The sequence below is a fragment of the Sinocyclocheilus grahami genome, unplaced genomic scaffold, assembly GCF_001515645.1.
Source record: "Sinocyclocheilus grahami isolate Dianchi unplaced genomic scaffold, SAMN03320097.WGS_v1.1 scaffold1729.1, whole genome shotgun sequence".
Taxonomy (NCBI): Eukaryota; Metazoa; Chordata; class Actinopteri; order Cypriniformes; family Cyprinidae; genus Sinocyclocheilus; species Sinocyclocheilus grahami.
The window spans coordinates 149,898-177,024 of NW_015506908.1; the positions used below are offsets into that span (position 1 = coordinate 149,898).

At 36.3% G+C, this 27,127-nt stretch overlaps 1 protein-coding gene across 1 annotated transcript in view; it reads right to left on the bottom strand.

The window, feature by feature from the left end:
- Positions 1-26,024, bottom strand: part of LOC107572285 (t-SNARE domain-containing protein 1-like) — a 137,019-nt gene extending 110,995 nt beyond the window's left edge. Inside the window, exons 1-2 of the mRNA XM_016258705.1 lie at positions 25,951-26,024; positions 11,184-11,312 (exon numbers count right to left, since the gene is read on the bottom strand). Coding sequence (XP_016114191.1) covers positions 11,184-11,268 — 85 coding nt within the window. The 5' untranslated portion in view covers positions 11,269-11,312; positions 25,951-26,024. The remainder of the gene's footprint in view (positions 1-11,183; positions 11,313-25,950) is intronic.
- Positions 26,025-27,127: the final 1,103 nt, after the last annotated feature.

Below are 27,127 nucleotides of genomic sequence, written 5' to 3' on the forward strand. Positions count from 1 at the left end.
TATATATATATATATATATATATATATATATATATATATATATACACACACACACACACACATGTATATATTTTTTAATAAATTAGTGAGCAAAATATTTACTTCTTTCAAAAACATAAGAAATAATTTTACAAACCACTCACTTTTGGTAGAATATTTATGTATTTATTTATTGATGTATTATAAATAGGATAAAGAACTTTGTAATTAATTATAAATATTTATTCATTATAATATACACAATACATCATTTATTTTTAATTATTAAAGCAATAGGCCACTTGAGGCCATGCGTTTAGGCTTTAGGAAACTATCACTATAATTACACAATGCTTTGACTAAGATTATGCATATAGTTTCTCTTTATTTAGCTGGCACATCCTATTCATGAGGGTCTCCATATTTCAGCTAAGTGAAGCCAAACAAAGCAGAATCAAAAACACACCAGGTTTCTGGGCAGTAGCTAGAGTCGTGAGCCACCAAAATGGGCGTGTGGGCACAGTCATTTTCTTCATCAAAAGCATGTATCATGCACACCCTTATAGGAACAGGTAATCATCAAGAGCTCTTAATAAAAATCCCCTGCACAACCTCTGTATCAAAGTACAACCCACTGGCCCGTTGCACATGCACACAAATATGTCGTCTCTCAGCTTTTGTCTACCTCTGCACTCAAAATGACTGTAATTGACGTGCTGTTTTTCACAACTCTTCATCTGTGCTCTAATGCACTCATTCTTGAGAGGGGAAAATCGCAGGCAATCATTTGCGCATATGCATATTCTACTCTAAGAGAGGGTTTGGATTTGGTACAGAAGACAGGTAATGACAGAAAGGAGGAGGAAAGGGAAGAGCAGCAAATATTCCTGTCCATGATTCTTGTTGGTCCACTGAAGCATGCATGCGGCACCAAAAATAACTAACTTTTTTTTTTTACAAATAAGGGAGAAACCCTTCAGAAAGAAAAAATGCTGCTCAGGAGGATGCTAGAGGGAGTCGAAACCCCCATTTATTTCTACAATCATGCTTCAATTACCATTAAAGCAGAATGTTGACAGCTTCATGGCATCACACTGAGATTCAAAAGTATTAGGAAAAAATTAATCTAAATTTAGCATTACATCACTCGCTCACCAATGGATTCTCTGCAGTGAATGAGTGCCATGAGAATGAGAGTTCAAACTGCTGATAAAAACTTCACAATAATCAACAAGTAATCCACACAAGTCCACTCCATCAATTAACACCTTGTGAAGTGAAAAGCTGCATGTTTGTAAGAAACAAATCCAACATTAAGGCGCTTTAACTTTAAACCATCGATTCTGGTTTAAATACCAGAATCATAATCCATAAAAACGATTCCTCCAGTAAAAAAAAAAGTCCATTTACTGTTGTCCTCTCGCTTCAAAATCTACCAGCATATTTATTTAAACTCTGTGTTGGGCTGTTTTCACTTGTAAATGGTGGTTGTTCTGAGCATATTTCTCTCTTGATTCACATGAGACGACTTTTTCAGCTGGAAGCAAAGGTTTGTGAGTTAAACTTGTAATTGTGGATTTTTTTTTTTTTTTTTTTTAACAGACAGCTCTTCACTTTACAAGATGTTGACAGGAGTCATGTGGATTACTTGCAGTTTATTATGATGTTTTTATCAGCTGTTTGAACTCACATTCTGACAGCTCCTATTCACTGCAGAGGATGCATTAGAGAACAAGTGATACATGTCTCAAAATCTGTTCTTATGAAGAACTCATCTACATCATGGATGGCCTGAGGGCGAGTCATTTTTAAGCAAATTTTAATTTTTGGGTGTTATTTCTTTAAGAATGTTTCATCGTAAACAAAAAGCCTCAGAATAGGACACATTGCTGACTGTAACAATGAGCTGACTTGTATAGGCAATATCAGTAAATATTGATCATCACCGAAATGTTCTCAATGCTAAAACATGATAAATTACATTAATAATCAGTTCAAGAGCAAGAAAATGCAGACATCTTGACATTGCACATGTGAATAATAGTTCAGCAGATTAAAAATAAAAATATGTTAGGTGTGAGTATTACATGACAGCGAGAAGCGTGTGACATTATCTAATTGACTGCTTCCAGCCAGATGTGTTTGTGTGTGTGTACTACAAAAGTGATAAACTATTCTCAGTGGATAATTTTTTCAGGGAAACAACCTTTTGTGCCCTTACTGTTATCTCCACTGGCCTCCAGCTATGCGCACACCTGTCATTCTCTCTCCTTCATCACCGTGATAGATGGATGTTCCAAATTCATTCCACCCTGCATTGAGCAGTATCCCTTCATATACAGTAGGGGTGGGCTAAGAAGGAGGAACCACAAGTACACTACTCCATGTGCGCATGTGAGAAGACCCAGCAGGATTATCTCTCACCATTTTGTAAGACCTAGATTCAGCTAAACTGACATTACACACACACACACTTATTGTGTTGGGAATCTGACATTTTTCCTATCGCCTATGGTGCTATTTGTCTATTTGTTATGTGTCTGTGCCACAGTCAAAGATCATTCTAGTTGTTCCGTGTAAACTGAAACTAGAACATTTTGAAATATTATTATATAAGGCATTTTATTTTCATGTGTACTGTAATAAGTGGAGAATATTGTAAGAACACAAAGTGATTACTAAAATAACCCATTCATTTCTATGTGAAAAAAATAAGAAATTAAATAAAGAAATATTAAAAAAAACAACATACTGACATCTTTTTAAACTTCAATATAAGAAAACAATAATAATTTTAGCATATTAAAAATAAATATTTATTATACACTATCTGGCTTTTGGCTGACTGCAATAAAAATATATTTAATACAAACTTCACTAGCAACTGTCTATTGTTCTATTGTTATTATTGTTTCTGCAGTGCATTCAGCTTATACCATTCAAGATATAGACTCTATGGACAAAATGTTAATGTTGTGAAATCTAAATTACACCACATTTACATTCAACAAATGAGGCCACTGTTCAGCCAATCAGAAGACTTTGAGGTGCTGTCTATCTGTCAATCATTTTGCTATATCTTTCAGGGGTGTTTTGTAAAGAGGTAGTGTGTCTAATTCAGTGGCTAAGTTCCAGAACATTGCTTAACTTGAAACTACACTGAACCCAAAGAACAAATTGGGGGGAAAACAACAACAACAACAAAAAACTCTTAGATGATTTGAATTCAGTAAGATTTACTAAACAGAATGTACAGTTAATGTGCTCTGTGTGTGTAATTTGCATTAAGCCCGACAGATGTCTTTTTTCAAACAATGGATGAGTAGTTCACTTCAGTATGTAATATTTCTGCATTAAAGTCTATATTGCAAAAGATTGTGTTGACAAAGAGGTTTAAAGCACATTTTTTGCTGTATTCAGCACTTGTAGCTATGTTTCTGCTACACAACACCTACACTACATGACAGGTACTATTTAAGATGTTCTCTGTATTTCTCAATTTTAATTTTATTTTAACTTCATACTTATACTATAGTTTTTAAGCTTGGAAAACTCCCTTAAACTTAATTAGAATGTACATTCAAAATGTAACCACGATACTATAATGACAATATTTACATACTTAATTGTGATCATTCTTACATTTGTATTTATTTGTTTGTTTATTTATTTGCATTATAAATAATATACACTCAACAGAAAACAAAACGAGTGTCATGAAAAAGATTCTGGCATTTAATTTAAATAGAACCAAATCCTAAAACCTGAGGCAAGCTTATATTAAAACTTTGAAGCTAATAATTTCTTCTGGAAATGGAAATCTACTTATCTATAATATCAATATGTTTCAATAATTTGATTAAATCATATACTTGTTAGATCCTTCATGAATCGGCTAAACTTTGAAGATTAATTGAAAACAGAACAGAATGTCATAGATAGATATATACATCTACAGATATTTCTATCTATAAAGCTGGCACAACAAATAATGTCAATTTTCTTTTAAAATATAATAGAAAAGTGCGGAACATGATACAAATTCAGAAGGGAAAAAGCATAGTCTATCATGGAAAGTTATGGAAAGTAGAAGAGCTCAGAAAGTGCTGATGTGGATGTGAGAGTAGGAGCCTCTGGAAATAAACGGAGACAAAAAGTGTTGTAGGAAGTGCAGAAAAACAAAACTACAAAACACTTTCTCAAGTCTGTGGTGAGAAAATTGATCTTAAATATCTGGGACACAGAACAAATGAACTTCTGCCCTTTCTGAATTGTTTGTCGAGGCTGCAAATGCAGATTCTGCATGGTGTTCAATTATACTCTCAAATCAGGAAATTACTTAATCAAAAGCATTCTCCTTGTTATGCATGAGGTCAGCATGTGGCTCTCTCTCTCTCTCTCTCTCTCACACACACACACACACACTCAGAAAAACGCAAACTCAAACACTAGAAAGTAATCCCATGTATTGCCTGAGAGCTGTGACAGAGGGTAAAAAAAAAGAAGCTGAGATGAGCTGAGCTGAGGGAGAGAGGGGTTTATAGGCCAGAGATGGCTGTCAGACGATATGTGTGATACAGTGTGAGATGCGTCCTTATCCCCGCAGTGCAAGCACCAGGCCTGTCGCACATTGACTCACTAAGGAAAGCAAAGCATGTATGAATGCTTGAAGAACTGACATGATAGTTTTAGTCAAAAAATGCTGAAATCATCATTCAGTTTTTATCCGTCTATTATTATAAAGATATAGGTGTTATAGGTGTTTTCCTGGTTCAGGAGGTTATACACAAATAATTGCACAACACCATCACATGACTTTCTGAATTCCCAATCATGACATGGAGCAGTATCATTTCTGTAAATTTGAGAATTGTACCAATACCACTTTTATGTCTGTTAGAGCAACAGAAAAATAATTCTGTCAGGACCACTATCATCAAAGATGATTGATAATTAGCATACAGTTTGGATTGGCGGTATGGTTCCGTTCTGGGCAAGAACTCCCTGCGCATCCATGCAGCCTAGCATGGATGAGAGCAGGGAGAGCAGCGATAACCTCCCCAGGGTAAACGGAACAGAACCAACATAAATGTATTGCAGATATCGTTAAAGTTCAATAATTGTATGTACACATTTTAGAATTAGTCTGATTCAAAGGAGAATCAGAAGGCTGAATCCCGACTGACAGAGGAGGAGTTGGGGATGGAGGAGGGTAATTAGCTATTAAGCAATGCGAAAACTGCTGATAATACTGAGGGACCTTATATATGAATGCTAAGAGAGGTGTCGTATTCCTATAGGTAGATGGGGATCAGCTGAAAGTCAGCTGATGCGAGCTTGACTAACGTGACCTGCCAGAACTAATGCTACGCTTGTTATAACCAAAATTTTAAACATTTAAAATAAGGATTTTCTAATTTAATATATGTTAAAATTTAATTTATTTCTGAGAAAGCAAGGCTGAATTTTTAACAGCCATTACTCCAGTCTTTAGTGTCACATGATGCTTCAGAAATTATTCTTATATGCTGATTTGGTACTCAAGAAACATTATTATTATTAATTATTATTCTTTTTATTATTAATAATATTGAAAATGTTTGTGCTCCTTAATATTTTTGGATCCAAGGATCCATGCATACTACAGAATGTTTTAATGCTAAATATGTTCAGTTTAGTTGGTTGCTTTTTTTAAAAATACTTAAAAACCCAGCCAGAAGTGCATTGCATATTGCATGCATGTTTTTTTTTTGCTGTTGTCATCACCAGAAGTCACTGTGTGTTTTAGGTTGCATGCACAGCATGAGCAGCTTCAGTGAGTGCATTGGTAGGTTCTGGCAGTGCTTTGCACCCTCCTTCGAGTCTTCTTATGCAATTACACACACACACACACACTTGTACACCCCACACATATAGAATCTTTAGCTGTGGGGATTTCGGGACAAGGCAACTACTCTAATCTGTGAAGATAACTTTGTGGTTCTCTCTGGAAAGCTTTTAAACTCAAATTTAAAGCCTGATTCTTCATGAGATAACTCCGAGTGCTTTGAAGTTTCAGTCATAGAAGAACACACAAAGAAGCTTATTGAGTTCAGGAAATGTAGCCTCACACAGAATATGTACGAATACTTCATTCAATCAATTCTCTCCAAGAGAAAAGGAGTGCAGGAAAGAAGACATTTAAATTTGTTTAAGTCTATGCCATAATGACACCATTATGCACCTATATTGACTGCTATTCCAGTATCTGTGTACTATGTACAATGAAACTACCATTACAATTAATGAGAATGTGTTTTCCAGGTATTTGAGACCTTTTTGGTGCAGAGAAATCCATAATGTACCCAATTAGGTTTGGTTTATTCAGCTTGGACACCAACCCAAAGACAGCTCTTTGGACATTTTGCTCATTTTACAAGCGAAAGCGCAAAAAACGAGGCTCAAGTATGTTAATGGGTATTTAACACATAATGTTTGACATTTCCAGTCTGTTTCAGTACTTAACTTTTCACTAAATGTTATGAAATTTGCTCTCATTACACTGATGTAATCTCACAATCCATACTGAAATGTACTAAAAGACCACCTCCCCAAGCCCACCAATTACAACGCAATCAAGACACTGACGAACAACGTGGCCTTTCTAGGTGATCACAAAATGCTTGATTACTTCTGTGAGCGAAAGTACCTTTATTCCTTAGTTAATTTGCCTTTCACATTTTGTCTCGTAACATGCAATGTGGTTACAGACAATCATACTGGTTTACATGCAATTGCACTCTGAGAAGTCTGAGAGGGTTGCAATTCATAGAATGAGAAAAAAGTGCAGTAATTGGACTTGTATGTAAAACCCAGACAGATATTAAAGATCACATAGCTTAGAACAGGCAGAAAATAAGGCCTGTGTTTTTTTGGTGTCAAGCTGTTTGTTCTACTTTCTCTTTCTGAACGAGTCACGACACCTGAGCTCATTTCTTCCTTCTGTTTGGATCGTTCTGGCATGGACGGACAGCATGCCCCGGGTCTGGCCACTCATGACGGCTGTGTGGTACCTGCTGCTGTTTCAGTGTCCCTTCATTAGTTTCTCCACACAGACAGACCCACCCCGCAAACCTCCCTAATGAACACAGCAGAGGCTGAAGCCTCATCCAGACGCAAACTAACCACATGCACTGGGCTCTGCTCAGACGGTCATCTCATGACAAGAGCCTTTTTTCTGTGTGCTGTGAGGGAGGAGGGAGACAATAGTGCAGTTAACCATTACTGTAAAAAAAAAAAAGGATTCACATGGTGAGGACCATGACAAAAAACGAGGCTCAAGTATGTTAATGGGTATTTAACACATAATGTTTGACATTTCCAGTCTGTTTCAGTACTTAACTTTTCACTAAATGTTATGAAATTTGCTCTCATTACACTGATGTAATCTCACAATCCATACTGAAATGTACTAAAAGACCACCTCCCCAAGCCCACCAATTACAACGCAATCAAGACACTGACGAACAACGTGGCCTTTCTAGGTGATCACAAAATGCTTGATTACTTCTGTGAGCGAAAGTACCTTTATTCCTTAGTTAATTTGCCTTTCACATTTTGTCTCGTAACATGCAATGTGGTTACAGACAATCATACTGGTTTACATGCAATTGCACTCTGAGAAGTCTGAGAGGGTTGCAATTCATAGAATGAGAAAAAAGTGCAGTAATTGGACTTGTATGTAAAACCCAGACAGATATTAAAGATCACATAGCTTAGAACAGGCAGAAAATAAGGCCTGTGTTTTTTTGGTGTCAAGCTGTTTGTTCTACTTTCTCTTTCTGAACGAGTCACAACACCTGAGCTCATTTCTTCCTTCTGTTTGGATCGTTCTGGCATGGACGGACAGCATGCCCCGGGTCTGGCCACTCATGACGGCTGTGTGGTACCTGCTGCTGTTTCAGTGTCCCTTCATTAGTTTCTCCACACAGACAGACCCACCCCGCAAACCTCCCTAATGAACAACCTCCCCAAGCCCACCAATTACAACGCAATCAAGACACTGACGAACAACGTGGCCTTTCTAGGTGATCACAAAATGCTTGATTACTTCTGTGAGCGAAAGTACCTTTATTCCTTAGTTAATTTGCCTTTCACATTTTGTCTCGTAACATGCAATGTGGTTACAGACAATCATACTGGTTTACATGCAATTGCACTCTGAGAAGTCTGAGAGGGTTGCAATTCATAGAATGAGAAAAAAGTGCAGTAATTGGACTTGTATGTAAAACCCAGACAGATATTAAAGATCACATAGCTTAGAACAGGCAGAAAATAAGGCCTGTGTTTTTTTGGTGTCAAGCTGTTTGTTCTACTTTCTCTTTCTGAACGAGTCACGACACCTGAGCTCATTTCTTCCTTCTGTTTGGATCGTTCTGGCATGGACGGACAGCATGCCCCGGGTCTGGCCACTCATGACGGCTGTGTGGTACCTGCTGCTGTTTCAGTGTCCCTTCATTAGTTTCTCCACACAGACAGACCCACCCCGCAAACCTCCCTAATGAACACAGCAGAGGCTGAAGCCTCATCCAGACGCAAACTAACCACATGCACTGGGCTCTGCTCAGACGGTCATCTCATGACAAGAGCCTTTTTTCTGTGTGCTGTGAGGGAGGAGGGAGACAATAGTGCAGTTAACCATTACTGAAAAAAAAAAAAAAGGATTCACATGGTGAGGACCATGACAGGAGTAGATATGGTCAGGCTGTGCTGTGACAGCGCCTGCAGGTAGGCAGGAATGATTGAAGGAAGGAAGGAAAATGAAAAGAAAGTGAGAACGGGATGGCAGAAAGAAGAAACAGCAATGGCAGAATGATAGCAGGAAAGAAAAAAAGAAAAAGAAAGAGAAAGAGAAAGAGAAAAAGAAAAAAGAAAGAAAGAAAGAAAGAGGGGGAGGGAATGATTCTAAAAAGACAGAATGAAAAGATGGACAGACAAAAAGAAAGTGAGAGAGGAAGGAATTGATGGCAGAAAGAAGGAAAAAAAGGAATAAGAAGCAACAAAAGGAAGCAAGAAAAGGCAGGTTCCATGCGGGAAGGAAGGCTTGATAGAGTGATGGCAGAAAGACAGACGGAAGGAGAAAAGGAAGGAAGGAAGAAAACAAACAACCAGCCAAACAAGCAAGAAAGCAAGGAAAGATGAAATAGAAATAAAGGTAGAGAGAGCTTATAAACAAGCAACAGATGAAGAGAGAAAAAACAGGAGAGAGCGTTGGTGCTGCTTAGCTGGAATAGAGTGAAGATGGACAGGAAGAGGAAGGAGAATGACGGCGGTAAACGGAGTGACAGAGAAAGAGAGAGCGATAGAGGAAGAGAGAAAACGGTAGAGAAACGCATATGCTGCTGGAGGGGAGTTAAAAGGTTTGGCAGGGGAGAGGTGGGGAAAGATTAGCTCGACTGACAACTCCATTAGAGACTTAACCCCGGCTTTGATCATCGCCTGAGCCCCTCTTCAGCCGGCCTGATGCAGGAGCCCAAACACAGCAAAACTGACAGCCTCCTGAACGCAGGTCTGCCTGTGATCAAAGCCATGTCTCTTAGAACTCAAGCTGCCTCGCTCTATTGCTGTTGTCCTGTGGGACCGGCAGCAGACAAACGCTCAGACTAAGAGAGAGATCTCACAATGTGTGATTTACTGAGGTCATGCTGTGTGAAACAAGACGCTATTTGCTTTTGCATGTTTTGATTGTGAGAGGTTCTGTGCGAGGAAGATGTTGTTTTCCTTTAAGGTGTTCTCTTACATTTGTCACACCCCTTTCTCCTGCACGGCTCTGATAAAAACATAAATTCTACTACAAAAAACACATGCAACAAAAGGCACATGCTGTTAGACTGACATTTCAGCTGCTCACTTTCATACCAACATGTTCCTGTAAAACATTGTATTCATGAAAATTAATTAATATGAACTGAATGTGTCACTTAAATTCACACTTATGACATGGCCCGTCATGCATGCCATTATCTGTATTACACAACAACCGCAGGAAGGCATAGTGTGCAACAGTTTTTCTTGCTCTTAAGTAGCTACATTGGTTTAGGTTAGGTTTTCTTGGATATTTCTTAAATACAATTAAAATAAAACAAACAATCTTTCATTTCTATGTACTGTATATTTACATATGTTATCTGTGCATAGTTGATGTTTGTGTGTGTGTGTGTGTGTGTGTGTATTCAAAAGTTTGGGATCTGTAAGATTTTTGATCACCACATATGCATTTTTTTAAATAAAAAATATAGCAAAAATGTTATATCGTCTGTCTATCTATATCTATCATCTATCGATTTTTGGGTGAACTATTCAAGAACACTTGCTCTTGAATATGTTTAGTTATAAATAAAAGTAATCTTTTGTGCTCCACGGAAGAACGTGGAAAGCAATTGAAATGACATGAGCGCTAGCAAATGACTTAGCTTACTTGCTAGTCACAGTAGTTAGGGAAAGTGTGAGTAAAAGTAAACAACACCTTCACATTATGCTTAGTTTTCCTTCCTTGCTTGTTACATTTAGTTTTACGTTTATGGCTGAAGTGCGTCAATGAAAGGTTAACCCAGATTATGCGAGTACAGAATGACCTAAAAATAAAAAAAGTCAGCCAATATGTACTTGGTTATGCTGCTCTGATATTAATCACATTCTAGAAACTCTTTGTAAGTCAGTTAAGGTCCTGTGTATATATTAAAACCTGGCATTCACTAACATGTTAAGGCTTGTGGTTTTACTCTGCACACAACAGAAGAGTTCTCCATATTTCATTTCCATATTTCTTTTGGGAATGTAATATTTTCAGCTGCAACTCTTTTTTGTCGATTTAACTGAGCTGGAGAAATGCTCAAACATTTTGACTGATCTAACAAGCTCTTCTGCTACCATGACATTGTATTATACCTATCGAAGACAATGTTTAATACAAGATGTGTATTACTTGTAACTAAACACATCAGAACTCCGACGAGGCAGAAATGAGTTACTAAATTAGCCATATGGCTTATTAATCCCATGATGATTTATGGAGAGGGAATAAATGCATAATGTCGTGCCTTAGTAAATGAGGAGGGACCAAATTCTTTGTCTCTGTCAAATGATTTATAAAAAAAAATTCAACAATACCTGGTGATTAATAGAGAGAATTTCTGTCTGCGAGTGTAAAAAAAATGGGTCTTTACCTACTGGCTGGTATCCCTGCCTTGTGGGCCCACCAAACGGATTTCTGCTTCCAAAAGAGCCTGCATCAATGGATCCGTAAGACATTCTGGGTCTTCCAGTAATTTCTTGAGCAGTCAAATGGGACTAGTCTGCACAGGCAAACAAAAAATAAAAAAAGAAAGCATATAGTTATAACCACAATTCTAGAAAGAGAAAGAACCAGTTAAATAAATTGTAAACAAATCAATTAAGCAAAAACATGCATTTAATTATTTTGCCAACACACCCATGGGCCTGCAGCAATTTGATGAATTTTAAATGCACAAATAGAAATAGTATTTTATTTTATTTTAAAAGTTGTAAACTTTTTTGCCAACACACCCATGGGCCTGCAGCAATTTGATGCATTTTAAATGCACAAATAGAAATAGTATTTTATTTTAAAAGTTGTAAACTTTTTTGCCAACACACCAATGGACCAGTCACAGTTTTATGCACATTACACACAAAATGGTAAAGGTTAGGTAGATAAGCAAGTAAATAAACAACAACAAAATAATAGACAATCATTAATTAAATTATTATTATTATTGTTGTTGTTATTATTATTATTATTAATTAATACATTTTCAGTAGTAATGATGTAATGCAAGAGTGTACAATGCAATATGCGCCATTCAGATAAAAACATGCAATAAAATGAAACCAACATGTCTGAGAGATCTACTTGAATGAAGTTAGTCCTGACCCATCTAAACTGCGACCTATCAAACTCCTGGGGCCTGGTGCATAATAAACAGAGGCACACATGCTACTTCATCAGTAAACTGGGACCGTGTGTCAGTTACATTCATTTGCAAAGTGTTTAAGTTGTGAACTGATATGGGGCATCTGTGACACGATTTCACCCCACAGTGACATGTACTTCATGTGTGTGTGAGTGCGAACATGAATTAAACCCCTTGTGACACAGTTACAATACTCATGCCATGAATCAGTGCTCACGAACGACTCAATCATCTGCACTGGTCGCTCACATTCATAATAACTTTGTTAGGGGTGTGTAACACGGTTAAAAGGTTAAAGAATGCATTGGGAAAGCGTGTGTCGACACCCTCACCCTCAGCATGGTGTGCACCGTGAGATAGCAGACCTGCTCAACGAAATCACCTACAGTACAATACAGCATCAGATGTCATCAGGGGTGTCAAACTCAATTCCTGGAGGGCCGGGGCACTGCAGAGTTTAGATTCAACCCTAATTAAACACACCTGATCCAACTAATCATGTACTTCAGGCTTATTTGAAAACTACATGGTATGTGTGTTGGAGCAGGGTTGGAACAAAACTCTGCAGGGCTCCGGCCCTCCAGGAATTGTGTTTGAAACCCCTGATGTAGATGATGACATTTGATGCTGAATTCGTGACATGATGGTACTGTAGGTGATTCCATTGAGCAGGTCTGCTATTTCAATATGCACACTGTTTTGAGGGTGAGGGGTCGACACACGCTTTCCCAAAGCATTCTTTAACCTTTTAAGCACGACCTCCCCTAAAATTTTTTCGCATTAAAATTAATTAATTTAATTCATTTATTAATTTCACAGTTACAAAGACTCAAATATACAATAAAATAATAAATAAATAAAATAATAATAATAAGACAAATAAGAAATGGTGCAAATATAATCTACCCATGTACACATACTCATTCACAAATACAATAATCATCATCATTGTCTCTACACAAAGTTTTTTTTCCATGATCAGAAAGATACAAATACATAATAACAATAATAATCATAATTTAAAATAAAGTAGACACCCATGTGGTGATGTGGTGTAAATATAATTCAGCATGTACATATACGTACTCAATCACAAACAGATGCTACTACTACTACTACTACTAATAATAATAATAATAATAAGTCAAGAAAATGTGTGTGCTATATTCCAAATACATTTCTAATATTTTAGTGAATAACTTAATTTTTAGCTTTTTCTCATGCCTTATAACTTCAAAATATGAGTCATATGGACCACATTTACAGTATGATCATTTTAAGGTGCTTTTTTTTTTACATTTTGGCAGCCCCAAAACGTATTTACTTTCATTATACCGAAAACAGAAGACAAGATATTCTTCAGAAATCCACCTTTTCTGTTCCACGGAAGAAAGTAAGTTGTACGGTATATAATGACATGAGGGTGAGTAAATGACAATTTCCATTTTGAGGTGTACTATGCCTTTAAGCAAAAAAAACTTTGCAAAGTTTGCAACATTTCATATGATTAAAAGTTTATTATTAGCCATTTCTGTAGATCCAGGCAGGATACGCAAGCTAAACTCTAAAAGTGCAGAAGAACGTGTGAGGACCTGTGGAGATAATGACAGATGTCTCCACTGAAAAAGATTGTGTTGTTTCTGAAGCAGAGAGTGAAGGTGGGCGAGGTGGCCAAGCCTGCGGGAGGAATGAGATTGAAGATGAAATTTGCTGGGCCACGTGGCCAAATAATCCGATTAATTTCCATAGAGCGGGAAGATGAATTACTTTTGGCAGCAATAAAACATTTCTGTGCTTCTTGATTTTGAGCCCAGACAATTTTTTGACGCTTCTTGCTCACGCTCACTCAGATCCTGAGAGATATTTACTTAAACTATATTTTCAATTAAAAATTGTATTCTTTACTTCTTTGCTTTGCACAGTTCACAAAAAAAAAACTCCAATGTTTAACGCTGCTGTTGTTGGTCATTTCTCATTTCATTCAACTTGGAAACATGACATTTCGCTTTCACACCAAATAAGACTAAAAAGCGGGGTCACTGGACCACAAAACCTGTATTTACCCGAGTCCACTTGAGATCAGATTGGCCAAAACAGATGTTAATAGAAGTTGTTAATGGTATCTGAGTCCTCAGATGGTAATTAAACAATAGCTTAGTTCTGTTAAACATTTCCAGCTTTTACAAAGGCTTCCATCCATGAGTGGATGGACTGACAGAGCTCTGACTGACAGGTCACTCGTGTATGAAACACAGCAGTTGATTAACTCAGGTTGATCAGTCTGTCACTCACAGTTAGACAGCTGTCTGTTCATCTGCGAATAATGTGTGATGAGACAGGAAGGGGCAAGAGGACACAACTGTATTTATACAATGTAGGCCTACTTGATCCCAATGTTTCAGGATGTAATAAATATTTGTAGCAAGTACTTTAATTCCTGAAACATTGTAATGAAGTCATACTACATACATAGATAATATCTAATGGATATCATATGCAAATATTCTGCTGTAAAATAGGATTTAGCTAAGTGGATTTAGTTTTAATATGAAATACTTTTATTTCATTCCACAAACAAACATTTTTCATATCATGTGAAATACATTTAATGTAGGATATCCTATACATTTAATGTTAATGCTTAATGGCATGCCAGCTTAGAGGAGGCCAAGAAAAGCATGGTTCGAAAGAGCTGTTGTGCTGTACAAGTGACCCTGGATAATTTAATTAATTGTTTTTTTGAAAAAGAGATACATTTGAAGTCAATTATGGACCAAACATCGCCCTTATGTAACATGGGTAATCAAGAACCTATACCATAAAAATGAGCTCTGAAAATACACATTCCAAAGACAGAAAGTGGGCATGTGCTTTCTCATTTAGAATAATCTAGATTCATCAACATCAGAATGAGGGGAAGAACAAATTTATATGCTTAGGCACCTGTTGAAAATTTTGCATCGGATTCACTAAAAATAAGAAAATCTTGATGCAATTATAAGAGAATGAGACCCACTGTTTCTGACAACGTACATATAATAAGAGGTCGGTGAACTACGAAATATGTGTCTGTGGCCTGCAGCACCTAGTTCTTGATGATCGAGAGCTTTTATTTTTATTTATTTATTTTTTTACAGCTGGTTCCATATAAGATTTAGAAACGATGGGCTGGCATGTTTTTGATGATACGGTCACATTTATAAGATATGAAGACAGGTGGGCCAGGTAAGTATCAATAACACTTAAACACAGACTGTCCACATGGTGAGAGAAGAATTGAGTAACCTTCTGTTAGAAAGGGAGTGGAGAACAGAGACCTTAATGATTTCATTTGTTAGAGAGCTCTAAGAGGACTGGTCACACACATTTTTTTTTTTCAATAAACCCCTCCGTGCATTTGGATGAGTTATAAAGCGAGTCTGGCTCTGCTGTTTGTGTGTCATTTGGCGTTATCAACATATTCTGCCTCATAATTTATTTAAAATGAGTCACCTGGGATCCAAAGGCCTTTCTGCAGTTTTTCCACTGTGAATGGAAGACAGACAAAGCCATCCTGGCTGGAAAGTTTTCAAATTTGAGATAGACCAATTTGCTCTCATCTGAGTACAGCCCACAAGCAAGAAACCATTTGCATATGGTCGTCGTCTAAATTACCCACAAACCCCTTTGTATCAGTCGGTTGGGCTTTTGCAGCTGCTTTTATACATGACATTAGGTGTGATATTCTATGAAAATTAATTGCTTCTACTATAACCTCAAAACCATAGGGAAAACTCTGCACATGTAATGTTAAATTTGAAAACACATAAAAATGGTTCATGACCATTTCTAGATTTACAATGGCACAGCAGTACAAATGATGCAGATACAGAACTTTGTTATGCAGATGCACTTAGCAGCAAATTATATCTTTACAATCTCTCCGTTAGGTGTTTTGCTTCACTCAGCAGATAAACGGAGCACATGACTTGTGTGTGCTGAGATAATGCTTTTAATGCATCCACGGTCAATTCATCCTGCTTTCAATATCCATCTAAAATACAAAATGTTCATGAAAATTGTCACTGGCTTACACAGATACCTAAAGAAGCCTGTTTTGAGATTAAGTTGTAAAGAGTTAATCATATAAATATATGGAAGCCCATTTCTGCCACATAAGAAAAAAAATAAAATGTAAGTAAAATAAAAGTTGAAAGTATAACATACTAGGTCACAGTTATGAGACAAAAACTCATAGCTATGAAATAAAACATCAAAATTATGAGATAATAAAATCAAAATTATGAAATAGCCAAAATAGTTCGAGTTAGTTATAATTCTGTCAGTCAATTGACATCAAAATTATAATGAAAAAGTCAAACTTATGACACTCATAATTATGATATAAAAAGTTGAAATTATGAGATAGTCAAAATTGTCATAATTATGACAAAGTTGAAATTGACAAATCGAGATTAGATAAAAAAATCCAAATTACGACAAAGTCAAAACGATGAAATAAAGCAAAATTTATGAGATGCTAAGTTAATTATAGTATGAGATGAAAAGTCACATTGCATGTGAAGTCACAGTGTGAGAACTCAAGTAGCAATTGTGAGATATAAAGTCATAATTATGACATATAGACCTGGTTTCACAGACAGGGCTTAGACAAAGCCAGGATTAGGCCATAGTTCAATTAGGACATTTAGGTTATTTTTATAAAAATGCCTTAGAAAACAAAAGAGAAATACCCACTATTACATTTACATTTTTTAACCTGTACAGAAACAGGCTTCCGTAAATCCTGCCAAAAAAAAAAAAAGGTAAATAAAAATGACAAAGCTAAAGGAAGCTTGTAATTGCACAGACTGAAACAACAACAACACTACACGCTTCATCTACAGCCTTATTTTGGGCAGTAACGCGTGGTGAGGTCAATCAGAGGAGATGTGGTAGGACTCCACTTGATGTGATGCTTAAGGGCTAAACACAGTCTTACTCATTTCAATTCAATTTCAGAATGTGGGGATGAAACCTAAAACCATCTCAACAGGTCAGCATGTGTACCAACAGCGTACAAGGACAAGTCACCACATCAAAAGAGCTAGTAAAAGAGGTATAAAAAGAAATGGAGGGAAGAGAGAGTTTGAATGGTGAGTCTGGGTGTCTGGACAAATGTTAGCCCAAAGCACACACAATGATGCAGAGCTGGGTGACAAATGTATGTTCCAACACAGCAGGCTACACACTACCAGTGGCAGTCCGTCAGATAAAGGGAAATGCAACAAGTGATAAAAAATAACCATTGTTTAATAAAATTTACCCACTAATATGCATAGTATAGATCCATGTAATGTAAAAGGATTTTTTATTCATGTAAAATATATGCTTGTTTTTGGTAAAGTTCCTTTGAAGCAATGTCTTTGGTATAAGTTCAAATATAACTTTTAAAGGAAAAGTTCTAAATTTTTCCAAATCTGTTCTGATGAATGATGGCCTCAAGAGGAGTACATTTTTTTTAGCAAATTGTTATTTTTAGGTGAACTATTCCTCTAAAATGTACTTGAAAGGAAATATTTTGCATAACTGTTGACTTTCAAATTTTGTAAAAAATATTTACTGAAATCCAAATTATGTGAAACACTGCCAAATCATTTTGCATATGTATATACTGAATGTGATTTGTTCAATTTGTTCACTATATTAAAAAGTGTTGGGTTACTATCAAAAAGATTGCATTATTAATTATTAATGATATTTTGAGATATTAGTGAACGTTTGTGTATGGGAGCAAATTGATCAGAAAACAAGATATGCTAATAAAACCTACTTTATTGATTTGATCGGTACTGATATACATTAAAATTTCCCTCACAGACCCACTGCATGCAAACACTGACCAAATTTTCACACGATGTTCAGCCAAAATGTACATAATATTTGCTCTGAATAAAAATTAGTAGTGCTAGTTCATGTCTATTTGTGGGATCACATATGTCAAGGTAAAACTTGAGGCCATGCACGGGCATACTTAAAGAGTTCTGCGCTGTGTGAGTGTGGTATTCATCAGAACGTAGCAATTTGTGTCTAAAATGAGTTTCTGGGGTAAATCTTCTTTGGGTTTCTCATAACGCCATTCTGCCATTTAATGAGATGATGGCATGTGATGTATGTAGACATTTACACAGGACCCAAGGCTGTTTTGGCTGTCAGTGCTGTACGCCACTGCTGGACATGGTTATGACCCCCCTCCTTTGGGATTACAAGCTGTTTTAGGGTTGGATTTTGGGAGAGCTGATCTCACTATGAGCTCCGAGGGCTCCCTGGCTCATGAAGGGGAGGGAAACAGATGGTACACTGGACCTCCAAGTTCCAGCCTTCTGGTTCACTCCTCACACCCCATATGTTTCCCCCTACAGCTACAGTATACGTCCTGGTGATGGGTTTCCCACAATCCAACATAATCATGGCATAGCTGGCCCAAATGAGATAAGGAAGGACACACAGGACGTCTCCTTGGCAGGGTCCAGCAATATGTCATCATAATAAAAAAAAAAGGTTGATAAAAGTGAATTTATTCATACTTTCCTTTGAACTTACCATTGTAAAGTGATGGTAATATGGAGGGTTGCAAAATAATATATATATATATATATATAACAGCATTATGTGTCCAAAACTCAAAAAATGAAGCTGAATAATGGTATTCAGCCCAATTACATTTTCAGGCACCGTTAATTATAAAGTTTTCTATCTCAGATAAAATTGTTACAATACTTTTTTTAAATCCTTCTCTTGTATTGTCCACAAAGTAAAGCAGATATGAAAAAAAATCATGTCAGTCAAATGAGAAACAGTTACTGCATGTGCATTGTTACTCAATCTGCATTTCCTGCACTGCCCACACAAAGAAAAAATTCTAATTCTAATCTGAGTTGTGGGATTGTGATTTGAATTTAATGTGATAGGATAAAAAAAAAGTAAAGCAAATAAGTAATGAGAAAGCACATCTTTCTATTAAGTTGTTATAGAGGACTGCACGCAAAAACAAACACTGAGCGACTAGTGCAGTCCAATTCATGAACAAATAACAAACATAACAAAAACATATGAACCAATTATTTTTAGTGAATACAAAACACCACACAACCCGTGAAATCAGATTCATAAAACATACCTAATGAGCAACTTATTTTTAGTGAATCAACAATGAACGGCGCAACTCTAATTCACAAACATATGACTCTTATTGTATGAAGAGGTTCTTTTTAGCAAATCAAAAACATACACACAACTAATGTGTGAAGCGATTTTTGAACAAATGACTTATCACACAATACAAGTTTGACCTTCATCAAATGAAGCTTGTGCTTACTGAAAGAACATCTGACTAAAATATGACAGTTATCATCTTTTTGCCTTCAAAATAGATTATTCATTATATTTAAGAGAGACTATTTAGTATTCAGACATATAAAAACATTTGAATATTCTGCTCAACATATGCATCATACCGAATGTTTTAATGTACTTTAACACCAAAACCATTGTAATACAAAAGCACTTTTTTTGTTAGTGTAGTCTTTGTTTACAGATGTATCTAAAAAGTCACAATGATTTTGAAAAGTTTGAGTTGCAAACAAATGCAGGTGTTCATTAGTACATGCTATGAGATAGTTTAAAGCATGGTGACTCTCCGACGTAATGTGGCAGATGGTAAAATCTGCCATCGATGAGTCACATTATTTGCCCATTTTCCATAGCCTCTCAAAGTATGTGTCATTTCAATGTACCATCTGATAATGTGCAGAAACTATTTTGGGCTTTGGCTCTAGTTATAATACGGTACACATCAAGCATTACCAGATAAAGTCGTCCTTTGCAAATTGCTTTGCAAAAGCAATAACCAGTGATGTATACCAGATAAACACTGAAACACAGAGTGCAGTAGCCCTATCTATAGAACAGATAGTCACGCTGTGCAGGTATTGAATATCAGATCTCCTGTAATCTCATCTATAATCAAAGCCAGAAAATGTCTTTTTGAGATCATATCAGATTTGGCTTCATAGGCATGCTCAAAATCCTGGAATACAATAGTGCTATCGCGCTGTATTTAAAAAGTCATATTTATTGTAGTTTACATTCAGTAAGCCCACATTTATCAGGAAAGAAATCAATTCACAGAAAAGTAAACTTCAGCATCTGGATGCCCTTGTCAATGCCTCTTGGAACAAATAAAGTTATGGAGCAGAACCAGGAACTAATCTCATTAATGGCTGCCATTTGTGAGTGATTAAGGCCTGTCCTCATGCAATGGCACACTGGACATAAAGTTCTTAGAGGTTAATAACCAGTTACAATCAATTACTCCGCTAATATGATACAATCAATGGGTTCCTCTAATCACATGAGGCGACAAAAATGAAGCAGACAACAATCAAATCTCTCAAATATCTGAGGCACGTTACAGGCCAAGGTGAAGTCAACTAGAAGCACTGTGTCTGTAAGGGAATTTTTAAAGAGTTTGTGCAAACATAAGATTGATGGAACAGCAAGATCTGATTTTTTCAACCTCATACTGTGGGCTAACATCATAAGAAGGGTTCAAATTACATGAGTGACCGTACACAAACCATTTGCTGACCCCTATAGTTTTCCAATGAACATATATCCAATAAGCTATCAGCAACCCAACTGAAATATTGCATGAGGAAAGCCTGATTAGTTAATTCAAATGAAAATTAATTTCACATGACACTGTATAAACCTTTAAAAGAGAAACCTACTATGAGCTACAGTTTGGTTATTGATATATGTTTCCGTTGAAGCCATCTGCCAAAGTAATTTCAACTTCATTAAAAAAGCAAAAATTATAGAAATACACTTCCCAAGAACCCTAAATAAAAAGATCCAATCTCAATCTCCCTACACTCTCAAACTTCCTATATACAGTAAGATATATATTTTTAAGAAATTAACACTTTGATTCAGCAAGAGAGCATTAAATTGAAGCATTAAAAGTGTCGGTAAAAACATTATTATGCGTGTTTTCAACACATTTCAACTTTCTTGAGCACCAAATCATCATATTAGAATGATTTTTGAAAGATGTATTTAAATATCTGGCTACACAAGTGAAACATTTTAAAACTAAAATGACCCTGCTTTGGCCTCGATCAGTTCTATGTGTGTCTCAAACTTTTTCTTTAAGCACTTTTTATTGCAACAATTATTTGTTGAATTTAGACATAATTGTTGTCCATGCATTACTCACACATCTCCAAAGCACATGGCTTGTTATCTTGTTGGGTGAAACCTCTTGTCTGCAGGGGTACACATATTAAATCTCAGCCTGGCTCTTTCCCAACCGGCTGCTACATAATGCACTCCAATTACACAGATTTCAAGTTACTTACTTATGCAATCAAGTAATTACAACCCAATCTCACCCGAGTCGAAAACACAACATAATCTTTAGATTGGCAGGGAAATTATGTCCAACGATGCACCATTTTTCGAGATGTGACAATTGCCTTCTTAATTACGATGCCATTGTGTCAACTTGCTTTCTCAACCTAATCAAAAGTGAGTGTAATCATGAAAGTGGTCCTGAGATGTGGACCACGATGTTGTAATTGCATTTTAAATCATACTAGTGTAGGGAACATGGGTTCTTGCTATCTCATCAGTTTCTTAAAATTGAAGTCAGAGAGAGATGTCTGGCAGCTTTGGGAACTAAAAAGGGCCTCGAGGGTTGCTTTAAAACCCATGTAGAACTGTAGAACTACAAGGCCAGAGCAGTTTTTGTTTGATAAGGTGAAGTGGAGAAAGAGAGCAACGTGACAGGGATAAGAATTAGGTTTGTTTCCCACAATGCAGTGCTCTTCTATAGTCTTCTATCGTTCTCTTGAACCAAAAAGACTTGCTTTAATTAATGAGATTGTATGAAGTAATCCATCGTACTTGAACAAATGTGATCTATGCCGAGGTAAACTGACTTATTTTGCAATTAGTCTTATCAGCAGGGGCGTAGGAACGAAACAAAAAGTGGGGGGACGCTTTATAAATCTCATCAAGCCTCTCATGACATGGTTATTAATGCCTATAGCTGCAATATATACACATATATGAGATACATTTTGAAATGTTAAAGACTAAACTTTACTAAAACTGCAGTCACTCTAGCATAGAGGTAAACAATTTGCAGACCACAGTCCAGGGGCCCGTTCTTCGTACGTCGCTTATTACATCCAAGACGAAATGTCACATCCAAGATGACATCATCGCGCTAATCAAGATCTGGCTAATTCGGTTCTTCAAACACACCTGTTATTGAGGATTAGTATGGCTGGATTGAGTTATCTGAGATAATTGCGCATTCATTGGTTGGTTTAAAAGGGGTTATGTATCCATACTCGAAACCACGATCAGCAATGCAGTAATTGGCTGACGGCAAGACAGCAACTTAATGACATCATATAATTAAAAAAGACACCTGACGAAAAACTTGACAAATTTCTGGACTTTTATAAGGAAAACAAAGCTACATAAATGTTATAATAGATAAATGAAATGTGCACTGTTTTTATTTTACTTAACTTTTTTTTCATGATTCCCAATTATTTATATTCACGATTTCTAATATTTATACAGGCTTTACATTTTTATTTCAATGTAGTAATTAGCAATTCGTTTAATTTTATATTTGAACAGATTTGTTACGTGACAGCATTAATTAAAGTTTCTTAAGGGTCAAGATTATGTTATCTGCATCTCCTGTGCTCCATCAAGCCACTCCCATTATAGCGGTCACCACTCAAATTAATGCATGACTCTACATTATCTGTATAGCATGTGTGTAAGACTCTACTACAATTATGAAGTAATAATTTTATGACGAATAAATCTCTCAGCGAGTAAAGCCGGCTGTGGCTATAGTATTAAAGGCTACACAACATTATTATATTATCTTTAAATTAATTTTTAAATGATTATTATTTTAAATTATTGTCCCTGGATTAGTAGGGTACTCTTGTAATAAAGTAGCGGTGGCTGGGACATATTTTAAATATCAATTCTGCTTAAAAAGATGCAATCTAATCCTGTTTACATGAAATAAGCCTGCTCCTGAGCAGGTTTAAGCTTACGGACCTGTTGCTATGACAGCAACTCCGGGATGGGCTTCGAAGAACCAAATAATCCAAGATCATGCTAAATCATCAGCAAACAAATCCAGCTAACTGAGTTAGCGACGTACGAAGAACGGGCCCCAGGGCTGCATTTCTCAAAAGCATCGTGGGATAAGTTATTCATAGAGACCATTGGGGGCAATGGATCTATGATCTACTTGGCTTACGATGCTTTTGGGAAATGTAGCCCCGATCCTAGGGCTGTGCAATTAATCGCATGCGATTGTCATGCGCATCTTGTCAGTAAAGCCGGTTCCGTGATTGGTAGTAAATCGCCATCACCTGCTTTCATATGGAGCGCCATTTAATACACAGAGCCGTAGTTCATTGACAAGCTACGCAATATCGCATTCATAATCGAATGCGATTCACCTGCGATTATGAACGCGATATTGCCTAATTGTCAGTGAACTACGGCTCTGTGTAGTAAATGCCACTCCATCTGAAAGCAGGTGGTATAGATTTACTACTAATCACGGAACCGGCTTTACTGACGAGATGCGCATGACAATCGCATGCGATTAATTGCACTGCCCTGCCCTGTGTTGGTTCCATCTGGACAGTGAATATTTTTTCATTTGGTGTAATTGTAAACAAAGATACACAGCAACAGAAAACAAGAGATTTGCAAACTTGTTTTGAAACCTGCATAGCTACTTGCTACAGCCACTGAAATTCCCTGTCAGACTGAAATAAAATTATTTTAAAGCATCATATGTGAACGGTTTAGTATGAATTGAATTGAAATACATTTAAATAACTTATCAAAGCCAGCTTGTGATGTTTCTCATCTTTAGCTAACATTTAAATCATCTTTAGTTTATCTGTAACGCTGTTGTAGAAATACTAATGTTGTTGTTGTAAATTGTTTAGCTTTTTAACATTAGCCCATGCAAAATAAATACCAATACCAGTGGACTTTGTTTGACAATTAGATACCGAACTGTTCATCCATTAGAAAAAGCTCCTTTGTCCGTTATGAAGGATCTTTACTGAGACGGTCCTTCATGATGGACATTCATAACTTTTTTTAACAACTATGATTTAAAAAAAAAATGCATATGAATTCTGTTGTTCATATCGTCTCTCTTCATTAAGTTTACTTCCTGTCAATGGCAATTATTTTATGTCACATTCAGCCTAAATCATTTGGTAGATGAACATTAGCAATGTGAAAGCAAAACAAACCTCCCAAAATGGGGGAAACTACCGTGAAACTGTTTCGTGTGCAATACATAAATAATGTGATAGAATCAAGCAAAGCATCATATGTGAACGGTTTAGTATGAATTGAATTGAAATACATTTAAATAACTTATCAAAGCCAGCTTGTGATGTTTCTCATCTTTAGCTAACATTTAAATCATCTTTAGTTTATCCGTAACGCTGTTGTAGAAATACTAATGTTGTTGTTGTAAATTGTTTAGCTTTTTAACATTAGCCCATGCAAATAAAATAAATACCAATACCAGTGGACTTTGTTTGACAATTAGATACCGAACTGTTCATCCATTAGAAAAAGCTCCTTTGTCCGTTATGAAGGATCTTTACTGAGACGGTCCTTCATGATGGACATTCATAACTTTTTTTAACAACTATGATTTTTAAAAAAAAATGCATATGAATTCTGTTGTTCATATCGTCTCTCTTCATTAAGTTTACTTCCTGTCAATGGCAATTATTTTATGTCACATTCAGCCTAAATCATTTGGTAGATGAACATTAGCAATGTGAAAGCAAAACAAACCTCCCAAAATGGGGGAAACTACCGTGAAACTGTTTCGTGTGCAATACATAAATAATGTGATAGAATCAAGGGCTGTGATTTAACTGTATTACAAGCTATTTTTAATAACAGAAATAAAAAATATTGTGGTAAGAGTGGCGGATCACATAATACAATAATTATGGCTTTCTTCTTATGAATCTGAAAATATGAGTTTCCCATTTGCCCTCAGCAGAGAGAACATCATATCATTAACAAAAAAAAACAAAAAAAAGAGCGTATGAGAAAAGACAAGTTTAAATTCAAATCACAAATAGGTAAAGCCTATAAACCTTTTAACAACAAGGATTGTAAAGCTTTGTCAAAATGTACTTTTTTAAAATGGTTAAAAAATGTAAATTAAATGAGGTTAAATTAATAACTTTGAACTCTAAACTTCCTTACATTCAGATTTAAATGGAAATACCTGTTTGTTACTTAATTTCCAATTCCATTCAAAATCAGGAATGGAGTAGGAACATTCCCAATTTATTTCTGAATCACACACAATCCTGATAAGTGTTTAAAATACAGTATAGCCATAGTTTAGCATCATGTGCATATTCACAACAGACATTGTGAAAGCACAAGGCTCGCTTCACTTGACCAACACTGCAAAACAAAAGATAGATGGCTTATTATGGCTAATCTACTTTTTAAAAAATGGTCAGCCGAACAGTAAACAAACGATTCGACCAAATTTGATTGGGCAGCAGAAGAAGACAAGACACACACAACAGCTCTTTAAAAAATCCAGGCCCCTCACATAGCCATGATAAACTAAATAACACAGCTCAGGATTAACACAGAAATTCATAAACGCAGTCTTCAGCCCACATAACAGATGGGACATTATGTTTTACATCACATGCAATTATCCCAACGTGTTCTTTCTGAATGCCACGGTAACGAAAGAGCATCCTTTCTGGCCTACCCTCCCCCTTCCTCTCACCTCCTCTCCATCGTTAAACACTGACATCCACCTAACATATTCTCAGCCAAAAAGAACAATCCATTTAACCAGAGTCACAACTGAACAAAGCTAATTTTCATACATTACCCTTTTTCTTAGGAGAGCACTTAACACTCACATTAGACGCAGGAGAACCTCTCAGATTCAACCCAGGATCACATCACATGACTCTGTACCATCTGCGCCTTGCTTATAATCATGTGACCTGAATAAAAAAAATGTTGGATTATGGGATGTGTAGTTTGGAAAAGCAATAGAAAACGATAAGAATGAGTTAGATTCAAAAAATTGTATGACTAAATAGAAAATGTGGAAATATTGTGACAAAATACATTCAAACTACAGGAATTGTTGTAAATATTATAAATAATAATGTAAATAATTTTGTTTACCATTAAGGGAATCTAGTTCAAATTTGAATTATTTAAATAAAAAAATCTTGCACTGTGCATTTTTTTATTTATTTTTTCATTTTCTGTGTTTCACTTTGCATTGTAGAATCTAAATCATTAAAATACATTTTTAATATGGGCACACTGGAAATGAATAAAAGACGAGGATTAAGTGGAAGAAAAGACTGGACTGAGAAAATAACCTTTCTGGATCAGGCAGAGAGAGTGGCCATTAATATTACATTAGCACATGTCTGTGTGCATGTGTGGGAGGGTGGATCAGCAAACACTTCTGGGTTAAAGGAGGCTATGACCTGACAGACGGCCCACCATCTCCTCATTCCCTCCTGCTACACACACACATTTCTCCTAGTAAGTGGATGGAATTGTTAAATAAAGAGCATCTGAGAGGGGCGGTACATAGTGAAAGTGAATTAAGTGAAACAGGATGTCACTCCCGCCACCCCTCGACCTTCACACACTCACACCGTCTGCATATGCAATGCATGTAAACCTCAGGCCCGGATCTAGGCCACTGCCAGGACCACCGGCCAAATGTGACACTCTGAATTCATCATCAACAGCACAGGACCGGCATTAATTCATGACATACAGCCAGGGATGAGGCAAGTCCTCAACTTCACTGTGATTAGCTGAATACCCTGTCAATCAAAAGCCATGTTAGCATCCAAATGAATTAAATCTGTGGAAACTGGTGGAAAAGGATAGACTAATGGCATCATAAATAACTCACTTAGACATTATCACATCCAAATGGAAGTGAAATTGACATGATAATGTGTGAGTGCTGGTTTTTAATGACCACTCAGCTCTGTTAAATTAAAGGTCCAGTGAACGTCATGACACCTGCG